Source organism: Musca autumnalis, unplaced genomic scaffold, assembly GCF_047663935.1.
Source record: "Musca autumnalis isolate F117 unplaced genomic scaffold, ASM4766393v1 scaffold_2, whole genome shotgun sequence".
In the NCBI taxonomy this organism is placed as follows: Eukaryota; Metazoa; Arthropoda; class Insecta; order Diptera; family Muscidae; genus Musca; species Musca autumnalis.
In genome coordinates, this window is record NW_027411755.1 from 94315864 (window position 1) to 94339141 (window position 23278).

Below are 23278 nucleotides of genomic sequence, written 5' to 3' on the forward strand. Positions count from 1 at the left end.
AACCTCACATAATTCTGAACTTTTTGGAGCCATTTCCTTGTTGTTCTAGTCCATATTTTTATTAATGGCATTCTTGAAGTATATTTATTTGCTTAGATATAAATTCTGTGATCGCACAGTGGATCCACTTGTATGGAGAAAGTGGCCAAAAATATTTAGAGTGTAAAAATCAACCCAATGCGCCGGTTACAGCTTTGAGCTGCTGCGAAGAGTGTTTTAAGAAACCACGAGCGTAACATTCCCTTTCCCCTCTGGAGGGGGTATACAGTAAAAATTGTTTTATGTTGTTAATACAAACTGACATGAACAAAGGTCCCGATTATCTTATGATGCAAAAATAGGCTTGGGGAAACAAAACAATCTCCAAAACAACATAAAATCCAACCAATTTAGCGGATAAAAAAAATTCAAAATTGTTGTCTGAAAATTGGTACAATTTTTAATATAGATCTTACAGCGTTGTTCCCGGAAGGTATGTACCGCCAACGTAAAACAAATTTGGAAGAAGATTTCTTCATCTTGCCACTGATACCAATTATGTTAATGTATGTAGTCAGATAACAGAGTTATACGCCAATATATCCATAGAAACCCTATTCTAAGGGCAGCTTTAGTCAGCGGCCCACCATTTATAGTCTGGCACTAGATGGCAGCTGATTTTAAGACTGAATAATCTTAAACCCATGAACTACTTTTGGAAAATTATTCCGGAGGTGGGCACTGGTGGGCATCATGATAAAACCTTAGGTCAAATTTAAGTATATGATCGAATTGTCATTACAAAATACGCTTAGAAAATATGCAGCTAACTAGAATTCCACAACACGCTAAAACACTATTTTTTAATGAAAATTAAGCTATTACCTCCTCCTTCAAAATCCACTATAATATTTTGCTATACGTATTAGTTTCGCGATTTTTTGAATATATTTACTTGCACATAAAATTTAGGTTGTTCTCACAACAAAAAATATTTGTCAAATGTTCCGACTTTTGAAGCTATTCTTAAGAAGATCGCGTTCGAATGAGACAAAAACTAATACATTTTGAAAAAGGCCCATGTCATAGCTGTCAGAGTTGCCAGATGTTGTACCAAAATTTTGACATTCATTTTTTTATTTTTGGCCAATGGATGGATCCACTGTGGATCGGTTCGAATCGTTGTTTTCTCCGAAATTATTGTATGTAATATTAAAAACTGTATAATGTCTATGTGGCAAATCGTGTATATTAGGAATGGAGGTCAGTAACAACTTGGTGCCTTCCTGATGCAATTGTGAAGTTTTGGTCAACCTTGTAATAATCCTTTTTTAACGGATTTATTCTATAATCGACACGCCCTTCGAACCATAAAAAGAACGTCTCATATAATTGACCTGAAAAATAGAGTCGCACAGCAATCATTGATATGAAGGAAGCTTTTGCGAGGATGGTCGTGTGAAACAGCATTTTATATAATCTCCGCAGATTAGTCAGGAAGAATTGGTTGGCTTGAACAGCTGCCATATGTGATGTATTGGTACTTTCAAGATTTTGGCGCATCGTCGTTAATATTGTTTCAAAGAGATAACTAATGATACAACTATAAATATAAGGAGTATTTATATACTTTATGTTTGCTCTCTGTCACGTCTACGAACTCGATTTCTCATAGTCCCGGGAATTCCCGGGTTCCCGGGTGTGAGAAATTTTTATTCCCGATTTCCCGGGAATGAAAAAAGTCGGTAATTCCCAAACTCTAATCTTCATACATATTAGAGATGATTCAACTAGAGCAAGCAGTGTGATAGCACAGTGTTAGTGTTGTACACGCTGTTTGAGGATAAAGACTTATATGTGTGGATGCTAGTCGTACATAGAATTCAGAAACTAGAAGTCTAAACTCCGTAGAGTGAAACAGGGATATCCGTAAGATGGAGTGATATCTCCGGAACTGGTGCAGGCTATTACATGGCCAGCATAGCAGATCGAATCTAACCATTCCATACTTTATAAAATGTTTAAACAAAATAATAAACAACTACATCTGTATGTGTATATGTATTTTTATAATAGTTATTTATATTTTATTTTAAAATCAGTTTTGTTTAAAAATATATTTGTTGACTAGTATTAGATTGATTTTTTTTATATATGGTTTGGATTAGTATGTTCTGTTTTTTTATATATTTTCTCCACATTTTTTTCTTGTCTCCTCTAAAAAATGTTGTGAACAAAACAGTTTTGAGCTCAAAATGCTTCAATGTTTTTTATAGGGGACTCTGTATTAGCTTTTGCCTCAAATAGGATATCCATGTGGTTTAATACGAGCATAACTATGTATGTATGTGTGTAAACATAAATATCATAATAAGATACTACATAAAATACATAATCTATCATAACACAATTATTATTAATTTATGTATGTGGTCATTTGAATTTGTTCGAATATTCTATACCAGCAATGGACGCTAAGAAGCAAACATCAAATGGTTACTATGACCGCGTTCCTTTTGGAATCTATGCAGCTTGGGCTTCACAGCTACACGGACATAATAACAAGTTTTTTTTTGAGGAGTAGACCATTGGTCATAATACGATTTACGCTTTTACACTTGAGTGTGGCCCTAGCTGATCTAGATATCCGAATCATTCTAATTTCACTGGATTAGTAAATTGAGAAGCAAACAAAAATAAACATTAATAACTTATTATTGCATGTAGGTATGTATGTATATATGGGTGTATTAGTTATGAATATGCACTCTTTTATATCATGTACTGCTGCAGGCTTTTTGATAGAGGACAATTGCTCTGACAAAATATGTATTAGCGTCTCGTCTTATTTATGTAAATGCAGTATTATTTAACTTGGATTTATATGTATGTATGTGTGTGTGTAAATTGCATGGGGGTTACTCTTTATGTAGATGCGTGTGTGTATGTGAGTTATGTCTACAATAACAAATAACAGATATCAGTAATATGCTTGTATACACATTCTCTGCAGCGTATACATTCTATTTGGTGGATGGATAATAATAGAGCACCGTATTGCCGGGCAATTGCCAGTGTGATGCCTGTAACTCAATCAATTGCAACAAGGTCCTTCGGATAGCTGGAGCAGAATCACTTGCATTCAAGAAAGCGTCTCGTATCATTGATAACAACAATTCCAATTGTTGTGGCAATTGCATTTCCAAATCCTGACCAATGCAGGTTAAAACATAGAATAAGCACTCAATCTGAAACATTGATCAAATTATTATATAAATATATAGTGGATACACATATATGTATGTACATATATACATATCGTCCATTTACTCCAAGAGTATGTTAAATAAAAAAATACATCTGAAGCGATCCATTGTACAGAATTGGTCGGTTCCAGAACTACAAGAACCTACTATTTGTTTACAATTTTGTTCGATAAGCTTCTTGCATGTTCTGGAACAGAGCAAATATTTAAATATTTTCATTTCTATCCATATTCAAAACCTTAAATTCACATATATTTTATCCTTAATGTAAGTTATAAATTACTAAGATGCAACTTTGTATTTGGAATTCAACTGACTAAATTCAACAAAGTAAAATATTTTAGTTACTACTATTTCTAATGTAAAAGTAGGTCCTAAGTAGAATTGAAAGAATTCGTTTGTTCGAGGAAAGATCACCTTTAGTGAGGTTTTCTGTTGACTTCACTGCTGACAATTGGACTCGTAATACTACTGCTAAGATATCCACCTCGAATATAACCTAGGCACATGGGCCAAAGAAAAAGTCCAGCGGACCTGATGGTATCCTGGACATTGTGTTAAGAGCAACAGATACTATCACGTGACAAACCATTTGTTTAACCACTGCATCAATTTTGGATACTTCCCGAAGACATCTATTACGGTCTCAGTCCGGAAGCCTGGAAAGACCCATCCAAAGCTGATAGCTACAGACCAATAAGTCTCTTGGGAAATTATTCCATTTTTTCTTGTTGAGAAAATTAGACAATGCTATTGAAGATAGAAACAGTTCTCAGGGCGGAATTCTAACAGGATTGCATATTTTTCCATCACTTTGCTCATATTTTCGTGGATCATACTGGCGACGCATAGCTTACCACAGACCGACCTATCGCGGTATATGTGGTCGTCAAGCTTTCTTTATCAGCGCCCCAAGTGCTGCCGGCTAGGGACTTGCGGAAGTTGTTCCTACATCTCACCCCTAGAATCTTGGGGTAGTTCGCTAGTAGCGGATATTTGGATATTCCTCGAATGAAAAAAGGTGGTAAGGGCAGTCAAATAAGAGTATAATTTTTCACAATTGACAACAGGGAAGCTACCAGACTCCAAGATCGTAAAATCTTCCGCATACGTTTCGATCTCAATGCCGTCTGGAGGGGTGGAATACTGGGGAGATAGAGGTTAAACAGTTCCAGAGGTATCACCCAACCTTAGAGAACTACCTGTTACACTCTACAAAGCTTGGACTTGTTATTCTTGAATTCCACGCACGACTGGGGTCTAAACATATAATTAATTATGCAACGGTTCAAACATGGTCGGAGGGTAGTCTGCTCGATGTCCACAGAGAGCATGGAGTGCTTGACAGTATCAAAGGCTTTCGATAAGTCAAGTGCCACCACCACTGTTCTATCACACGGCTTGCTCTGGTTGAGTCCTCGACTAATATGTGTGCAGATGTTCAAGATTGGCAACTGGATATCTGTTTCTGACGCTGGGGAAGACTTAAGCCTCAAGGGTCTTTGCTACGGGCGACAAAATCGAAATCGATGTGAAAGATTCGCCTTTGCTGGCATCCTTGCCTAGCTTAGTAGCTGGACCACCTTGTCCATTTTTCATTGGGAGGTGGTCTGATCCAAGAGAAGTGCCAGGTGACGTCATTTGTCAGACCACCATGGTTATGTCTGGAGAAGTGTGACATTCTTCCCTAATTTTTGGTAGAGGCGTCTTCATTGACCGTGCAAAACGTAGAGCTGTCAATCTCATGATGTGCATTGAAGTCCCCAAGACCAAACGGTAATGACCTTACAAAAGCGGGCTTATGTTGGGCCTATAACCTGGATTACAGCTGTTTATCGGCGGGATGTACACTTTCAGCAACTCTACCTCGGCAGTTCCACACCTGCCAGCGCCAGGCTCAAACGAAATAGGTCTGTATTGAACAGACTGTTGTAGTTGGAAAGCTAATCCCCCACCTCAACTTCGGTTGCGATCCTTCCTCAGTACGTTGTAATTATCACATTTGTTAAGCTTGATTTGCTACACCGCCGCACTATGTCGGAGTTCATAAAAAACGGTGGCCAAAAATAGAAGGAGTTGGTGTAGGTGGGTTAAACTTATTGTTGGCTGACAATGTCGAGGGTGAAAAATTGGTAAGGTCGGTCCACGTTTTGGTATAGCCCTCATATAACGGTACCTCCCGATTTTCGATATTTTGAATATATTACCTAAGTTTCTCTACCAAATTGGCTGAATTTTTGCATCGAGGGTTCCCAGTGGACGAAAAAAATATCTGATAAAAACTATGAGCATATGTCCACGTTTTGATATAGGCCCTATGTTACGGTACCTCCCGATTTTCGGTATTTTACCTAAGTTTCTCGATCAAATTGAATTTTTGCATTGAGGGTTCCCAGTACACAAAAGAAAAATGTCTGATTAAAAAAAGAGCATAGCTAATTTTTTTTATATAGCACCAAAAGAACGGTACCGACCGATTTTCGGTATTTTGAAGGTTTAGCCATATTATCCACTCGTAATGACTAAAATGTTGTGTTCAGTCTTCATATATTTTGTGGGCTTATTGGATACATCAAAATTTTGTATTTAAATAATGGAATTTTCCTCAAAAAAGTTTTTTACTAAAAATCGGAATTTTGACTTTGACAGTTCACCCTTTTCAAATTCTTTCGCTTAAAGACAAGCTTATTAGGTACCTAATAAGCCCACAATGATATATGATGATCGACCCATTCGTTTTCGATCTTTGGTGGACACCTCAAAACACTTGTATAAAAGTGGGGGTAACCCCTTAATGAGGTGGTCACTGAAAAAAATAAATAACATGTCCGTCTGCAAACTTCTACAGCTGGCACCTTTATACATTTGAAGTACTCACTCTTCACAACTCAAACAGCAAATAATATCGGCATACACTTTTACTACACTATTTTTAACATTTGGTTCACAAAACCGATGTACTAAGTACTACAGTAAGTATAAAGACAATATGATCATTATTTACTGCCAAATAAAAAGAAAGCCAACTTTATTACATTCTAAGAAATTGTAAAAATTACTTTTAAAGCGACCATTACTTTAAATATTAGAATATTGGAGTATAATAAAAGTTATTAATTTTAGTAAAATCAGAACAAAAATACGTATTTCCAACAATTATCGGATTTGAACTTTCACATTGACAAAACTATTTGCAGAGAGCTATGAACTAGATTTAGACAACTGTAATCTTAAATGTTCCGCACAATATTTGACATAAGTTTCGTCTCTTGACTCTTTAAAAAAAAACGTTGACAAACTTCAAATGCATTTTCTGCAAAATCGATTTTTTTAGTTACGACACTCTTTCAGTAAAGGAGCGATATGCATATATATAGTCGTAAATATGTACATACATATGTATGCAATTATATTGTACTTACCTCCGATAAGGATCTGACTGGGGGTTTAACGCAATCTTCACAGCATTTGGACAAGAGAGTTAGGAGAACCAATGGTGGGGGTGCTCCCTCACACTGTGTGCTCAGCTGAAGTTGGCGTCGCTTTAATTGACAAAACATTTCCGTTAGAAATGCCATGAAAGCGGTAAAGCGAGCTCGCGATGGTGACTTCATTCCTTGTATAGTAAATAGAAGCTGTATACAAAAAAATAATAGAGTTCGGATATTATCTATTGACTAATCAGATGAATGTATTTCTCTTATTATTTGTTTTATAAAAAACATCAAAATAAGTGTTTTAGATTCCAAATAAATATGTTAAGACCAATTCCGTGTCAAAAAATTTTGGGTTCGATATAGCTTTGTCCGTCCGCATGTCTGGTTGGCTGGTGCTTGCTATAACCGGTTTGGTTATTTCACGGCTATTCTTTACCTCCTGATATAATGTCCAAAGCTTAACAAAATCAGATGCTGACCAAACAAAGTGACTGATGCGTACTATAACTATCGAAAGGAGTGGCAGACATTGCCAAAAAAATGCTTTTTGACTATGCTGGGAACCAGGGCACTGCAAAATTATATGAAACGAGAAGGCAGATGAACTAGTTAAGCATCGATCACAATCCGAAAGTCTAGTCCATCTCCATCAAAGCACCTATGTGTAATTTTTTTTGAAACGTTCTTTGATGAAAGAGCCAAAGAACTATGGCGTAATGAACCTATGTTAAACGTATCAAGAGCCATTTGGCCAACTTTATCAACCAAGAGAACAAATTCACTTATAAAATTGAGCAAACCGGAAATTAATGACTGGAGCTGGAGGCATTACCGGACACTGTAATATCAGATCTTTTACCAGTAAATGGAACGCTGTCGGCGTTTTAATCAATCATGGGAATGCTAATTGGCTGAGTTTCCGAAAGTTCACTAATCGCCGCTTCAGAGATCTGCCCAACCCTTCTGAAGTTCGGTTAGCAGAAAGGACGTTTCGAGGCATATACCTGCTGGTCGAATAACCGAAGTGAGACCAAACTTCCGAGCAGAGGCGACGGGATTAGCAAATGAGCGTGATGATCTTCGTCGTACCAACCCCAGTAACCCCAGAGCTAAAGAAAAAGTGGTTAAATTATCTGAAGAGTTGCAACGTTGGAATAAGTGAATTGTGGCCGACGGTTAAGACAATCTCCCACCCTGGATAGAAGGAACAGGACGCAAGTTATTTTAATCGATAGTTTGTTGAGCACCCCGGGACTGACAGGGCGAAGAGAAGAGCACTATGTCGCATTGAATATCTTCCTGCCGAGGATGAACCACCACAATTTACAATGGATGATGTTGCGAACGCTGAATCATCCAAAGCGTTCGGACCTGTTGGAATCTCCATGGTAATGCTGAAACAGCATCGACACATCGATAGTCGAGTATCTCACTAAAGTTCTCAACCTGTTGCTAGCAACTCACGTCGTTCCCGAAGTCTGGAAAATGGGCAGGGTTGTCCCGCTACTGAAGATAGGCAAGGAAGCCTGCAAAGATGAATCGTACATACCGACTTTGCTTTTGTCGCCCGTAGCAAAGAACCTTGAGGCTTTAATCCTCCCCAGCGTTAGAAATAGTTGCCGATTATCACATGGATTTCGTAAACAGCACAGCACGACAACAGCGCTGCACGCCATCTCCACACATATTAGTCTAGGACTCACCCAGAGCAAGACGTGTGATATAACAGTGGCTTATCATAAGACTATGATACTGTTAAGCACTCCACGCTGTTTGAGGATATAGAGCAGACTACCGTCCGGGCAAGTTTGAAACATGGGATAATTAATTATATTTTTGGACGCCAGTCGTACGTGGAATTCAGCAATAAAAAGTCCAAGCCCCGTAGAGTGAAACAGGGGGTTCCCCAAGGTGGGGTGATATCTCTGGAAGTGTTTAAAATATACCTCTCCTGTATACCGCCCACTCCAGACGGCATTGAGATCGTAACATATGCGGGTGACTGTACGATCTTGGCGTCTGGAACCTTCCCTGAAGTCATTTGTGAAAGGCTGAACTCCTATTTAATCTTACCACCTTCTTCCACATGAACGGCAGAGGTGAGAACAGAGTTGAATGTAATGGGCAATGCTAGCAGAATTCCGACCACAAACTACCCCAAATTTCTAAGGGTCACATTCAACAGCATGTTTATGTAGACCGTGCATGCCACAGCTATCTGTGACAAACTGAAATCTAGGAACAAAGTTCTTAAGTCCCTTGCCTGCAGCACTTGGGGTGCAGATAATGAAGCCTTGTTGATAACATATCACGCGATAGGTCGGTCTGTGGTAAACTATGCGGCTCCAGTTTGGTCCACGAAGGTCTTCGAGTGGTGTAGTCACACAAGTGGCTACACTAACTTAAAAAAATAGGCAATTGCATTTTATTAAAAAAAAACCACTGTGAAATATTGCGAAACTCCAAATATTTGGATTGGCAACAATTAAGCAAAAATTTTAAAGGCCATAAAATCCGAACGTAACTTTCCAAAGACACCCCGAATTTTCTTTCTTTTAGTCTCGAAAAAATGTCTGTTACGGCTTCTTTGTGTTTCTACGTGATCAGTATTATCCGCTGTTCAAAAAATTCTCAAACAAATGTATACCTTTTCTCTCTCTTGATACCACTGACGACAAGTGTTGAGCAACGCTTCCAAAAATGTCTCCTTCTGCTCCTTAGCTATTATGCTGAGGCAAAGCCGAGCAATAGGCAATGCAAAACGACGACCCTCTACTGCCCGCTTAATAAAGTGAGATGTCAACTCCATAAGGCTGCGTGAATTCAACTTATTTGGATCCTCCAATGCTGTATCGATAAGAGTTTGAATTTCTGGAGGAAATGGACCAATGTCGGTGACCTCATTTCCCAAGCCCAATCCGAGACCGGCAATGCCGCGGGTCAAAGCGTCGGCCGATGATAAAGATTTCGAGCGTTGTAATGGTGAAATATTCATGGTAATATAGGGATCCATTGTTCCGCCATTCGGAATTTGATTGTTGCCCATAATGTAGGGAGCCATGGGATTCATTTGTTGTTTGTAATTTTGATTGAGGTTGTTGTTCATTTGAACCATATTCATTTGACCCTTGTTGTGAGGTATTTTCTGAGGTTCTGGAGCAAATTTCACCCGATTTGCAGTTGCTTGCTAAGAAATAAATACATTTGAAATTTACTGACTACCCAAAAAAATCAGCACAACTACACTTACATGCAATATATTACCACTGGAGGGGGAATTTAACAATGGCACCTGTTGGGGCATGTGGCCCATTTGCATTGGATGAGAGTGTGTTACCAAAATAGGACGATGTCCTGTGGCTGCCATGGGGTGTGCCTTGGGGTTTATAGCACCCAACGGCATACTTCCCACTGAGAGTCCTGCCTGTCGCCGATTAACCATGGCATTGTTGGCTGCTACATATTGCATTTGCTGTTGCAGGCCTGTCGGTGAATTGGGAAATACCATAGATGAACTGGAAGAATGTTGCAGATTATAGTTCAATTCTGTAAATAAAAAAAAAAAACAAACGTCCAACATAATTAATATTCTACTAATTACCGATTATTCAATTGACGGATAGTGGAAGGGGTTGAAGTTGGTGTTGTATAGTTTCGATCGCAGTCAATTCTGTTACGGGCTTCTGTGTAATCATGTATTCATCGGTATGATTACATACATACATATGTAAAAGCAATGCAAATTTCGAATTCATTGAAGGGCGATCGTTAAGCATGAGAGGACAACATTTTCTCAAATCACATTTACCCACACAGTGACCACACGCACACATATTACATCAAATTGTGAAAATGTATGTATGTATGTGGTGGTGTTGATTGATTTATAAACAAAATTACATACAAATAAATGGGATATTTAAATACAAACAAACAAATGTATATGAAACGAGACAGAAAAAGAGAAAAGTAAGATTTAACAATTCGAAATAAATTGTACGGATGATTTGAAGTGGGATGTGTTTTATTAAAAGCGAAATGAATGTTTAATGACGTGAAGAATACAAACATTCCAACAAACCAAATCTTCAAATTAATTACAATTATTTGTTCAATTTGTCTAAGGGATATGTTATCCAACTTCTTCATTATAATGAATTTTTCTTATTGTCTTGTATGTGGGTTCTCAATATTCATTATCCTTTCTGGTTTTCTCTGATGCTTTTTTGTTTTGTCTGGTTTCCTCAATATAATTACATCCATTCCGAATTTGGAACGAAGTCTCTGCAAAAACATAATATTTTCCTTTGAGGTTTCGGTCCGAAATCATGTCAATATTTCCATATAACCTTTGCTCACTTTTATTTGTCCGATTTCTGAAGCATCATCAGAAATTAGGTGCAATTTCGCAAAGTTTGTTTTGCGGGATGACAGTCGCTCGATGGATTGTCGTGTGCAATAATTTAGACTAAATAGGGGGGCACTTCCGTGGCAACATGTATTGTTAGGCTGAAATTATGCGTGTTAGTGAATGTTGTTGTTGTTGTTATAGCAATGCAAATATGATCGTTTATATAGCTTTTTCGGTTATCCTGGTTTTGCTAAGCAGCTAAACAAATGCAGCGTGCCGTGCGGTTCCAATCCACATGCAGGGCATGTGTTGGGTATCGTGCCATCGATTCGCTCCAAAACGAATGGAGGCGACTGCATCATCCGGATCTGGCTTTCTTCTGCTGCGATGAATTGGGAGTGATCTCCGAGTACGGCATTCATACTGTACCTTTGTACTTCATGCGCAACTGCATCAGTCTGAATGCTACTCAACTTCCTGATAGGTTCGTTGATCTAGAGTAGAGATATATAATGAAGAGCAATAATCGATTTTTCGATGTCTACAAATAAAACTGCGATTTTCCGGTCTGATGATTATTTCAGTTGTCCTAAAACTCGATTTACGACTTTTTGATAGCCGCATAAAATCGATTTTTCGTCGATTTTCGAGATTTTTATCCTTTGCACTAATGATTTTGTTGCTATCATGAAGATCTCTCTCGACGTGACTGTGTGAGGCAAGCCTTTCCACTAGATCGTGGCAAGGATGCTCACGGTAGTAACACCCAAGCAGTTACTGCATCGACAAAATCTTGTTGTTTTGATATAAAATCTCCCTCTCTTCATGAAGATGGTTCACTGGTGTCACGAGCAAGTGCTGCCGGCCAGTGACTTGAGAATCAGATAATCCGATCGCAAATAGCAGTGGTGTGCGCGATCGATATAAACATGCTGTCGAACGTTACGCCCTATAACTTGGGGTGGATAGTGGTCGGAATCAGAATACCATAATACCAATATGTTCAGACTCATTTCAGCCGTCCAGGAGGTAAACAGTGGGGCAGTGTATTTAAAGGCAGATATTTTTTTATATTTCTCGGATGGAAGAACCTATCACAGATGTCATCGACCATAGGACCCGACGCCAAGATCGTAGAATCTTCCGCCTGCATTGCCATCTCTGTGCGGTCTGGAGGGTGCAGAACTTCAGAAAGGTAGATGTTAAACAGTTCCGGATATATCACCACGTTTTGAGCAATTTTCTGTTTGACTCCGTCTGTTTTTGACTTCTTATTTATAAATTTCACGACTGGCGCCCATACATATAGCAGATTATCCAACGTTTCAAACGATGCTGAAGGGAAGCCCTCTCTATGTCCTTGAACAGCTTGGCATGGTTGACGCTATCGAAAGCCTTCGATAGGTCAATAGCTACCACAACAGCCTGGTTTGGTTCAGTCGTCGTCTGATACCTGTGTATATGACGTGTAATGATGTTGTGGCGCTGTATATTTTCCCGTATCCGTGCTGATGTTGAGCAACTGGAAAGCTGTTTTTCAACATGGCAAGTAGTAGTTACCCTAGAATCTTTGCTACTGGCGACAAGAGGGATAGATTGAGGCGCATGTTAAATACTCAACTCCGAGTTCTTCCAGTTGCCTAAGCATTACTCTTGACATTCGTCTTTCAGATGAGGTCTGCATTACTCACCGTAAATGGTGGCCTTTTATACGGCGTATCACTCTCGGGGTGTTCTATAAACTGCCGGTTAAAATAAAATGCACCTGTTTGAACCTGTCACTTTCCGCCAGCATTCCCTCCCGGACATGAGAGTGATTTAACCGTTGCCCACAATGCTCACCTACTAGCCTGTTAATTTTAAGAGTAAGTTCCCTAACCCTTAGATCTTCAGGGTTAATACGACGAAGTTCATCGCCCACATTTGCTAGTCCCGTCGCCTTTGCTAAGAAGTTTGGTCTGATTTCGGGTATTCGGATATCAGATATGTAGCGATCTGCTACAAGCGGAAAATTCTCTTAGCTACCCTTGCCAGGGTTTAGAATAGTACTGTGGTCAGAGGTTATGAAATCGGGTTTAATAGATCACCCGATTTCATAACCTCTGAACGCAGACAATGATCGGAAGATGGTCTAACCCAAGGCAAATAACGAGTTTCCAGGACGAGCTGTAGCGATTTCATTTTATTCTCGTATGGGCCTCTTCGTTCACTGTGCAAAATGTGAAGCTATCAATTAGTTCGACCAGCGCTGTATATGGTCATTTCCTAGGATGTAATCCCAAAGCTCAGGATGGGCATTGCACCAAAAGGTTATTGCTCTCCAAAAGTGAACGCAGGGCACAACTTTTCATCGGCAGTTTCTACACATTAAGCAACTCTTCCTCGGCAGTCCCACACTTTACTCTTACCCCCATACATTCCATGTATGGTTCACTAGAGTCAAGCTCAAGCGAGATAGGTCTGTGTATAACGAAAGCAAGTCCTCCTCCTCCGCTTCTTGTACGATCCTTTCGCAAAACGTTGTAACAATCGCAAGACTGCAAGCTTCAAATGTTCAAAACTTTTTACTGATTTGTATACCCTACACCACACTGTGGTAAGGAGTATTATGTCTTTGTGCATTTGTATGTAACATACAAAAGGAAACGAGATAGACCCATAGTTCCTTCTAGGCATATACATAGAATCACATTCTGAGTCAATTTATGCATGTCCGTCCGCCCTTTCGCAACGTACAGCTGAAAATTGTGGAATATCATTTTTTAGCCATAGGAAGAACGCTATTTTTTCACCGCTATATTTTCGCCCGATTTCAGGTATTTGCTGCACCAAACATGTTATATACGTCCGATTTTGATAAAATTTGAATGTATGAGTGAATTTGTTCATAAAATAAATGTGCCAAATTATACTGAAATCTTTTCAGATTTGGATATAGCTCCCATATATATTTTCGCCCGATTTCACGTATTTGATGCACCAAACACGCTATATACGTCCGATTTTGATGAAATTTGGAATGTGTGACGGAATGTGGTCCAGTAGTAAGTGTTCCATATTATACCGAAATCAGTTCAGATTTATATGTATCTCCCAAATACATATATTTTACATATTCACAGTCGTGTAGGGTATCATATAGTCGGCCCGCCAGACTTTGATCCTTTCCTTACTGGTTTTAAATTTAACTAGAGAATCATGCCCGGATGGTTACAGATTCATACAAATTAACAACCTCCCAGAGTGGATACGTACTCTATTCATCATGCCGTTCGAAACCGGCGTTACGTAAAAAGTCTTATATCAGTGAGAAGTTCTCCTTATACCATCCGAAAAGTTAGTGGGATCAATGCATGTTCGTTACTTTTACAATGAGTTTTTACTATGAATATTCAAAAAGTGTATTTTTCATAAATTATTTATAATTTAGAAATTTTGTTAGTCCGAATTGTACTTAGTATGAAAAATGATAGCCGCGGATGTTTTATTGTAAATAGAAAATATTAATATTACTACATATTTACTTACTTGGTGGTCTATAGATGTCCATTGTTGGTTTGCCTCTCAATTGTCCACCTTGATTGACAGCTCCAGTTTGAATATTAAATGCCAGGCTACGTCGTTTATTTGCATTCTATCAGAAAGGAAGATAGAGGATTAATGTAAGGATAGTGGATAAAGAAAAGTGAAGACATTCTTACTTGTTGGTTCGATGTTCGGACAAAACTTCTTTCACGTGTTATACTGGCCGGTACAATAACCTGTTGTTGAGGTTGGAATTCTGGCGATTTGCGTATTTTCCGCCCCTCATTATGAGCACTGCTTATTTGCGATTGTTCAACCTTGTCAGCCATGCTTTTCAATGGAAATCAATGGGATTTGCTATTCTTTGGTTAAGTTGAGTATTTTCCTGAATTGATTGGATATTACTAATGTGCTAGTATGTGGGTAGATTGGTTCTTGATGGGGATTATGAAAAAGTGTAGTAGAAAAAATTGTCCTCTGTCTTGCGATTCCTTTTGGTTAATGGATGTAAAATTGTAATTTCAAATATCACATTCAATGTTGCATAATAGAACTAAACAAATAATGTTCTGTTTCCGTTTGTATGTATATACACAGTATATGTTTTTGTTTTTCCTTTTTTAGATAAATTTTAAATTATTTTTTCTATATTTCGTAGATTTATTTCGGAGAGTATTTTAGATAATCCTGAAAATTAAACAAAAAACATATATTAATAAATATGAATAAACTGGTGTGCAGAGTATTGCCGAGTGCATAGGTGAGTTAGCATGCATGCCCTCCATATTTGCAGAAAGATTTAAATCGATTGATCCTCTGGTCAGCAAACATCACATTTTTTCAACGGTAGGTTAAACCCTCAGCGTAATACTGCTTGTCTGCCAAGTAAAACTAATCTAAAAGTGGTGACCCACTTTATTTAACATGCCGTTCAGAGTTGGCAATAAGAAGCTATTACATTGAGCTAAACTAAATTTGAAAATTTCGAATTTTTCATTTAAATAACTACAAAAGTGGCAGAACGTGGTAAAAGTTTTAAACTAAACCTATTAAATACGACAATACTTATCACCGTTTCCACAAATGTACATAATTTTCGTAGTTAATTTCTGGAATCTGACGCATATAGAAATCTATTCATTTTGTTTAAATAATGACTGCAGTTATTCTTAAAGTTACATAGATACATATGTATGTACATTAGGGTCGTAACAAAAAAGATCATCCCAGTATCCTAAAAATGTCGTTGTGATTTAGTTTTCAAATTATTGAACAAACATGTTTATGTATACATATTCTTTATTGAAGTTCGAATACGCTACAGAAATTGCTAGCAACGAAAGCTCGCAATGTTATCCCTGCCTACGGCAAAGCTTTAAGAAGTGTGGTCCCATCTGATCAAGTTGGTCGACGTAAACCAATCTTAATAATTTTTTGTAGCAAAATATTCCACCTCCTGACAGTACAGTGGCCAAATTTCCGAAAAACCTGGCCAAAAACCGAAAAAATTGTATCAATTTACACTAAATAGTGAAAATATTGTTTATAGAATCCCACTGCGTGTAGTTTTGGAATAACATATACGTTTCTTGTTTAGTAAGGTCAAAGTGACCTTGTTTGGAATTTTTTGTTTTTTCAATATTTAAGTTGTTTATTAAATTATTATAATATCCAAAATAAATAACGTTTTTTAAATACTTCTTTGTAATTGTAATGAAAGGTATGTGAAAACAATTTAGAATGCTTAGTGTCACCAATGAATGGCGCGTTTCTTAATAATTCTATATTTTACAAATATATATTCATCATAAATATGTATTTAAAAAAGCCTTATTAAATGACGCACGCAACTTCTTAGGGACGTATTCGTGACGAAAAAAACATGGATGAAATATTTTTGGTGTTCAATAATAACGACAATCTGGATAAAAATCGTAAAATATGACCTTAAAATACATATCAAAAAAAAAAGGGTTGCTAAGGATGTTATGTATTACAGTTACATATATCTTTTGTTTGGAGACTCATAGTGAAATTTGATTTGAAACATTTCTTCCTTTAACAATAGGAAAATTGAAATATTTTGTTAGATTTTGGCCCAGTATGGAATTATGTAAAATTAAGTGTAATTCATCCTAAAACAAATAATTTCATCCTAAAATATATAAAACTGTAACCTTATGTTTTAAGAAAATATTATACGTGCACGCAAAAAAAAATCGGCCTCTCTAACATATGTCCCAAACATATTTTGCAGCAAACATATATATGTTTGCAACAGTCCCAAACATAATATATGTTTGGGTCTGCAAACAAATATATGTTTGGGTGGAAACAAATATATGTTTGGGTGCAAACATATATATGTTTGGGTGCAAACATATATATGTTTGGGTGCAAAGATATTTATGTTTGGGTGCAAACAATTTTATGTTTGGGTGGAAACAATTTTATGTTTGGGTGCAAACATTTTATATGTTTGGGTGCAAACATTTTATATGTTTGGGTGCAAAAAATACAAACCCAAAAGGCACAAAAAAAAACAAACACATGCACCAGTGAGCGCTTACTAAGAGCAAGGGAGCGTAAAATTCAATGTAAAACACTTTAAAATGTGTGCTCACTTGCTCTCAGTAAGAACTCACTGGATATCTCCATAGTATACACACAAATGTTGAGGTTGTTTATTGGAAGGCAAAAGAACAACAAACACATAGGTACATACAAAATTCCAAAGAAATACATAACACAATTTAATAAAAGAAAAACTGATTGAAATAATTTGTAAATAGTCACACTTTTAAAAAGAAAAAATATATAGAAACGTAGTTGAACGCTTCTCCTTTGTTGTGAAATAAAACAAATTGTCCTCATAGTTGAAATCATCAGCGGGGAATCGGCATCTAGAATCAAATAATTATGTAATGTAATAAATAAATATGGATATGCCATATTTCAAATATATATAAGTATGTATGTAATTACCAATATTAAATGCGATTTCTTCCTTGTCCAATAAAATAATTCCATTCAACTTTCCGATTCAATTATAAAATGTATTGGGCATTTAATTTACTAAAAAGCACAATTTCTTTAAGAAAACACAAAACACTGATTTATTCACTCACTTTACCGTCTTGACTCTACAAAGGCATCTAAAACACTGAAGAAAGAAATAAAATATAATTCATATCATTTTTTCTTTTCTTCTTCTCCTCCTAAGTTGGTTAACAACAACAAAACAAGAAACACACGAGTTTGTCGCATACACGCCACCAAAGCCCCCTTCTTCGCTTCTACGTCTTCTATTATACAATACACACAACTCTTCATTATAAAACAGCAATCCACAGCCGCGAGAGCACTGTTATTACTCTCGTTGACAAACATCCTCTCTCCACCCATGAAAAAAATGCTCTAACATAAAAAATATGTTGGTACCCAAACATATCAAATTGAGATATGTTACAAAATGTTGCAAACATATATTTGTTTGGACCCAAACATATTATGTTTGGATCCAAACATTAATTTGTTTGCAACCGATCCCAAACATATATTTGTTTAGAACCAAACATATTTCTAACATAAATTTTTCTGCGTGTGGATATATGTTTTATTCTGAAACTTATAATTAAATTTTGTGTAGATTATTTTCTTCTTTTGACACTTTTCACCTAGAACCAAGTTTCATATTACTTTCATGTATCAGTTCGAAAAAAGAAGGAACATTTTTTTTCAAAAAAATTGGTAAATATTTTCGTGTTTTTTCAGCAAAATTGATACTGATATTTTCATGATACGTAATGTAAATAGATACTTCATTTTTTTGGGGAAGTTTAACGCAGAATATTTTCGTCTTTGACGTCATCCCTCTAAAATAATGTTTTGTTGGACAATTTTGAATAAACTCAGATGAAGTCCGACTTTAACCCTAAAACGTGTTTTTCTTTTTAGAGATTCCTGACGATTAGAATAGATTTATAGGTTTGGTATATTCTGAGACCTATAGTAAAATTTTATGACAAACATTTTTGTCGAATATTTTGATTTGATATGGTCACGTTTTAAAGGAGATTTTGAACGATTTTCGAAAAAAAAAAGACCGAAAAGATCCTTTTAATAAACAGCATGAGGGTTAAACGTTTAAACACAAATATTCCCCATACTCTTGTCTTTACAGTCGCCAAAGACACTATATGTCTAAAATGCACGGATTCCAAGATATCTTAAATTGAATATTTCGGAAAAACAAGAAATGGGCAGAAGTTGCCATGCCTACTTTGGTTACTTTCCGATGTCAAGGTGAAAAACGCCGATACACGTGTCTCATATTTTTAGTCCTACTTTCATAATCTGTTAAGTTAAAAAAATTGAATTTTGTTGCACAGTGTAATTGATGTCCGTACTTGTTGATTTTTTCAAGGTCAATTTGAAAGTACGGAATTACAAGAAAATCAATTAGAAATAAACTAAACTATCATAAACTATGACGGAGACTATCTTTGTGGATAGCCAAACGGCTCATAAAGCCATCAAATTGGAAACCTTTGTGTGTAAAACTCGTTCGAATGTAAAACAGTCTTGGGAAATCTTATTAATGTCTTCCGATTATGTTGGGTACCAATATACTACGACTTCCTGGGAAATGAGAAACCAGATGATCTCGATAGATAAGTTGTTGTTGTTGTAGCAGCATATAATGCTGGGTTGGCAGCCGCTGGCCGAAACACTTTTGGTTTCGGGTCAATCCGGTACGTAAGAACCCGCTGCCGTGGGATTGTCGATAGATAAGTCCACAAGTCTAGCAACCACTGAGTATCAAGCCATCTATTTGTCATTTCATTACATCAATTGATCAGTTGAGATTAGAGTTGTATAGTTCATGAACGAACTAGTTCAATTGAACGATTCATTGAAAAGAGCGTATGAACTAGATCAGTCGATATAGTTCATTATAGTTCAATAGCTCACTGAGCGCCGACCGAAAGATCCACAAAGAACGATCAACGAACGAACGATTCACAATTCTGTTCAGCATGTCATTCACATAAAGTGACGCCGTCCTCTGTGCTAAGTGATGCCTTCGTATTTTAATGAGTTTTGTTTATGTTTTGAATCAATGTGAAGTGTCATCCCCCATTGTAATTAAAATAAATTTAACATAAAGAGCAATTTAAACACATCGTATCCCAATATATCGAATCCATTACCTATTCAATGTGCCTTGTTTTGGATAGAAAAAAGGAAAAAATAAAAAGAAACATACATACAGTGATAATTTCTACAAACACACAACGTAAGATTTTCTTGCCAGCCACTTAACTGAAATTGTAATTAAAATTTTTCGAAGGATGTTTTTTCTAAACTTAATCTTTCTTTATGAATGGAATAAAAATATCTAAATGTAATATTTTTGTAGTTTAATTATACTATTCTAATGTTTGTTCCTATTTCATGTATGTATGTGTTTTCATCAAGAGAACGATTAAGAGCCCGTGAACGATTCTGATCCGTATGATTGAACTGGATAGTGAACTATGAACTAGATTACTGAACTAGTTCAGTTAAAAGGGCTGAGCTATTGAACTAGATCTTTCAAATGAACTAGATTGTACAACTCTACTTGAGATTCTTTGATGAAAGAGCGATATAATCGTGGCACAATGAACAAACGTGCAGATACAGATAGGATTTTATGGCCCCATCTAAACGTGTTTAAATATTGCATTTTTAATGCAATTCGGGGCTATATCCCTGAAACCAATGCGAATCTTCTTCTGACCTCTGAAGCATGAGTAAAATATTTGGAGAAATAATGAACTCGAAAATGTAGTTCTTGCCTCAAATTTCATAACATATCTAAAAATTCCAGAATTTGTATACATTTCGCACCATATACTCGCTGGAGTGACCAAAACATGTTATTAGTGTTGTATGTATATTTTTCAAGAACAATCTAATAAATATGTATGTCAATCATGTGATGAAATCCCAAATGTGGGAATAAACTGCTCGTGTGAACATTGTTTGAAATGGGTGAATGGGAGTTACCGAGAAAAGTGGTTAAAATTAAAATGCTTTTAATTTCGGTAATTAACGATATTGTTCGGTAAGTTAAAGACCAATAAAAAGTAGTCGGAATGTTCTACCGATAGCAACAGTGTTGTCAACTTTTTTCGAACGTTTCATTAATAATTTTGCGTTTTAAAGTTACCGATTTTTGTCGGTAACTCAAAATATGAGTTATACGGCGTTTATATTATAGTTTTTTGCAGGGTTAACCTTCTTTGTGAGGATTAATTTGAAGTATACACAATGGAAATGGCATTTGAAACCCAGACCCACTGGGTTAACTCGGTTATATGTAAACGTCCTTTTAGAGAATCCCACTACAGAATTACAGAAATTATGTAAAATTTTCTATATTTTATCGATTTTAAGTTAAGTTCTACTAGTGTTGGGCTATAATATTGTCGAAGACAGAAAGTCTACATTTTTATTTGTTTTTGAGATAAAGGCCCGATAAATGCAAAAAAGTAGATTTTGCCCGGTTTAGATGAGGCTATATATCCGAAATAGATCTGACAGGACAAAATCCAACTAGAATGTTGGTAGTCCCGACATGTACTTTCAAAAAATGCAGAAATTGTTTGCATTTTCATTTCTATCTAATTGTAATAATGGAGATATGTATATGTACCGCAAAGGCCAAAAGTCAATGGATTTTTGTTGCTTATTTTTTCCAATGCTCTTCAAAGCGATATTTAAGGGATCAAAGTCAAAATTAATTGATGCACTTTTGCACTGGTTTTATATCTGACATTTCGATTCGAAATTTAATGTGATAAAAAAGTTTTCTGTTTTAAAAACAGTATTTGGCTGTGAGTTTTACTTAATACGAAAACACTATAAAAGTTGGAGTAAAGTTTTACGTCATTTCTGATAAAAGAATAATCGAACTAGGTTGCCCTTTGTCATTTATTCTTTTGCCAGAAATGACACAAAACTTTACTCAAACGTTTATTCTGTTTACGGCTTAATTATCTCCGAACAATTCATATTAAAATATAAAATCCGAATTAATAATTTGAAATAATTGTGTTTTTAGCGTACATGAATTTTGAGCTTCGATGTGTTATACCAAAAAATAAGCAGCCTCGTGAATGACTTAAGAATGCCATGCTGCATATGTACCGCCGCCCTTTTGTCTTCATTCTACATCCACCTTCAGCAAACTACTTGGCGATGGACATGAGTAATGTCATATTAGGATGAGGTTACGAATATGTAATAAGTATAACACTCCATCGTTTAAAATTAGAGACGGAAAATAAGTCGTTGATGTAACAGTCTCCAATTTGGACGACTTTGACATCGCAAACCGTTATTGAAATGTAAGGAGAACTAATTTCAGGCAGATACACAGTCCTATCAAAATCCCAACAACTATTCCCCAAACATTCTTCTACAATGTCATAAGGATTCTTATCCACATATTGGGAATTATATAAAGGAAAGGAAATGAAACGGCACGTTGACAGCACGATACGGGACATACATATGTACATATATGTATGTATCAAAATGTGGGCCTATGTTCATATTTTTGTAAAGAAGTTTTTTAATTCACAAATTACTCTAAATAGTGAAATTCAGGGGAATCCATTAACAAAATATGAATAAAACTTTAAAAATTCAGAAAATAGGGGTGACGTTACCTGCAAGGATATACCATAACCAGACCTTATAAAAAGGTTTCACCTTATATAAAGGTCTCACAGTCTATTACTCAATCAAAACCCAAACTGACAAATTAGCGACAAATTTAGTTAAAACCTTAAAAATACCTTAAATCGAAACGTATATCACGAATATTGTCAAATATTTCATATTCCATTTCAGAAAAAAAGGATAAATTTTTTTCGCGCTACATCAACGATTTTTGATGTGTAGGTTAAGAAAAAAATTCCCAGTATGAATCTGGTCGCGAGCCAATTTTTGGTTGTTGCGGACAAAAGTTATGGCGCTTTTATTTCGCTTTTTAAGAAAGAAAATATTATAAAAACGCTAATTATTTTAATGAGCACAATTGTTACAAAAAAGTTCTCTCGATGTGACTTAAGCGAGTAGATTGCATAATACCTGCAAAATGTTACACAGAATTCGCGGAATGTACATAAAATTGAAATTATTGAATATAAGTAAATTTTGTTCAAAATTAAGGCCCATTTAGTGGTCCTAAAATTACATAAACATTTTTTGTGGATCAAAACTTCACGGCGAATCAAATGAGACTACAATCATACAGATTGGTGTTATAGTTTCGATGTTACAGCCAAAATAAGCACGTATTTTGGCCAAGAAAGAATTTTTTTATTGGAAAAAAAATATTTTTTCACATGAATTATGTAGTAGAAAATATTGGAAAAATCTATAGGAATACTTCCTTCATTTTGCTTAAATCTCCCAATAAAATAGACGGATTTTGCTTTATTGACATTCATATTAAAGCTTTCCCATTAGGGAAGGTAATTGGGTTGATGAGGATATATCTCAAAGCTACTGAAATGGAAACAGAGGTCAAATAACCCATTTTAATTTATATGAATTTTAAAATACGTGTAAATCGCGTAATTATCAAAATCATTTTGTCCGCATGTGATTTTCATGAACAGCAAGACCATATCTTTTAATTTGTATACATTTTTCGAAATTTA

General features: G+C 36.1%; 1 protein-coding gene across 21 annotated transcripts in view; it reads right to left on the bottom strand.

Moving 5' to 3' along the window:
- Positions 1–2027: 2027 nt before the first annotated feature.
- The window catches only part of LOC141394288 (uncharacterized), a 31200-nt gene continuing 9949 nt past the window's right edge, over positions 2028–23278 (bottom strand). For all 21 annotated transcript variants that reach the window (XM_073968494.1, XM_073968490.1, XM_073968483.1 and 18 more), the window contains 6 exons: positions 14735–15245; positions 14562–14667; positions 9933–10228; positions 9330–9869; positions 6668–6880; positions 2028–3227 (listed from right to left, as the gene is read on the bottom strand). In XM_073968494.1, the coding sequence (XP_073824595.1) occupies positions 3003–3227; positions 6668–6880; positions 9330–9869; positions 9933–10228; positions 14562–14667; positions 14735–14887 (1533 nt within the window). In that variant the 5' untranslated portion in view covers positions 14888–15245 and the 3' untranslated portion in view covers positions 2028–3002. The remainder of the gene's footprint in view (positions 3228–6667; positions 6881–9329; positions 9870–9932; positions 10229–14561; positions 14668–14734; positions 15246–23278) is intronic.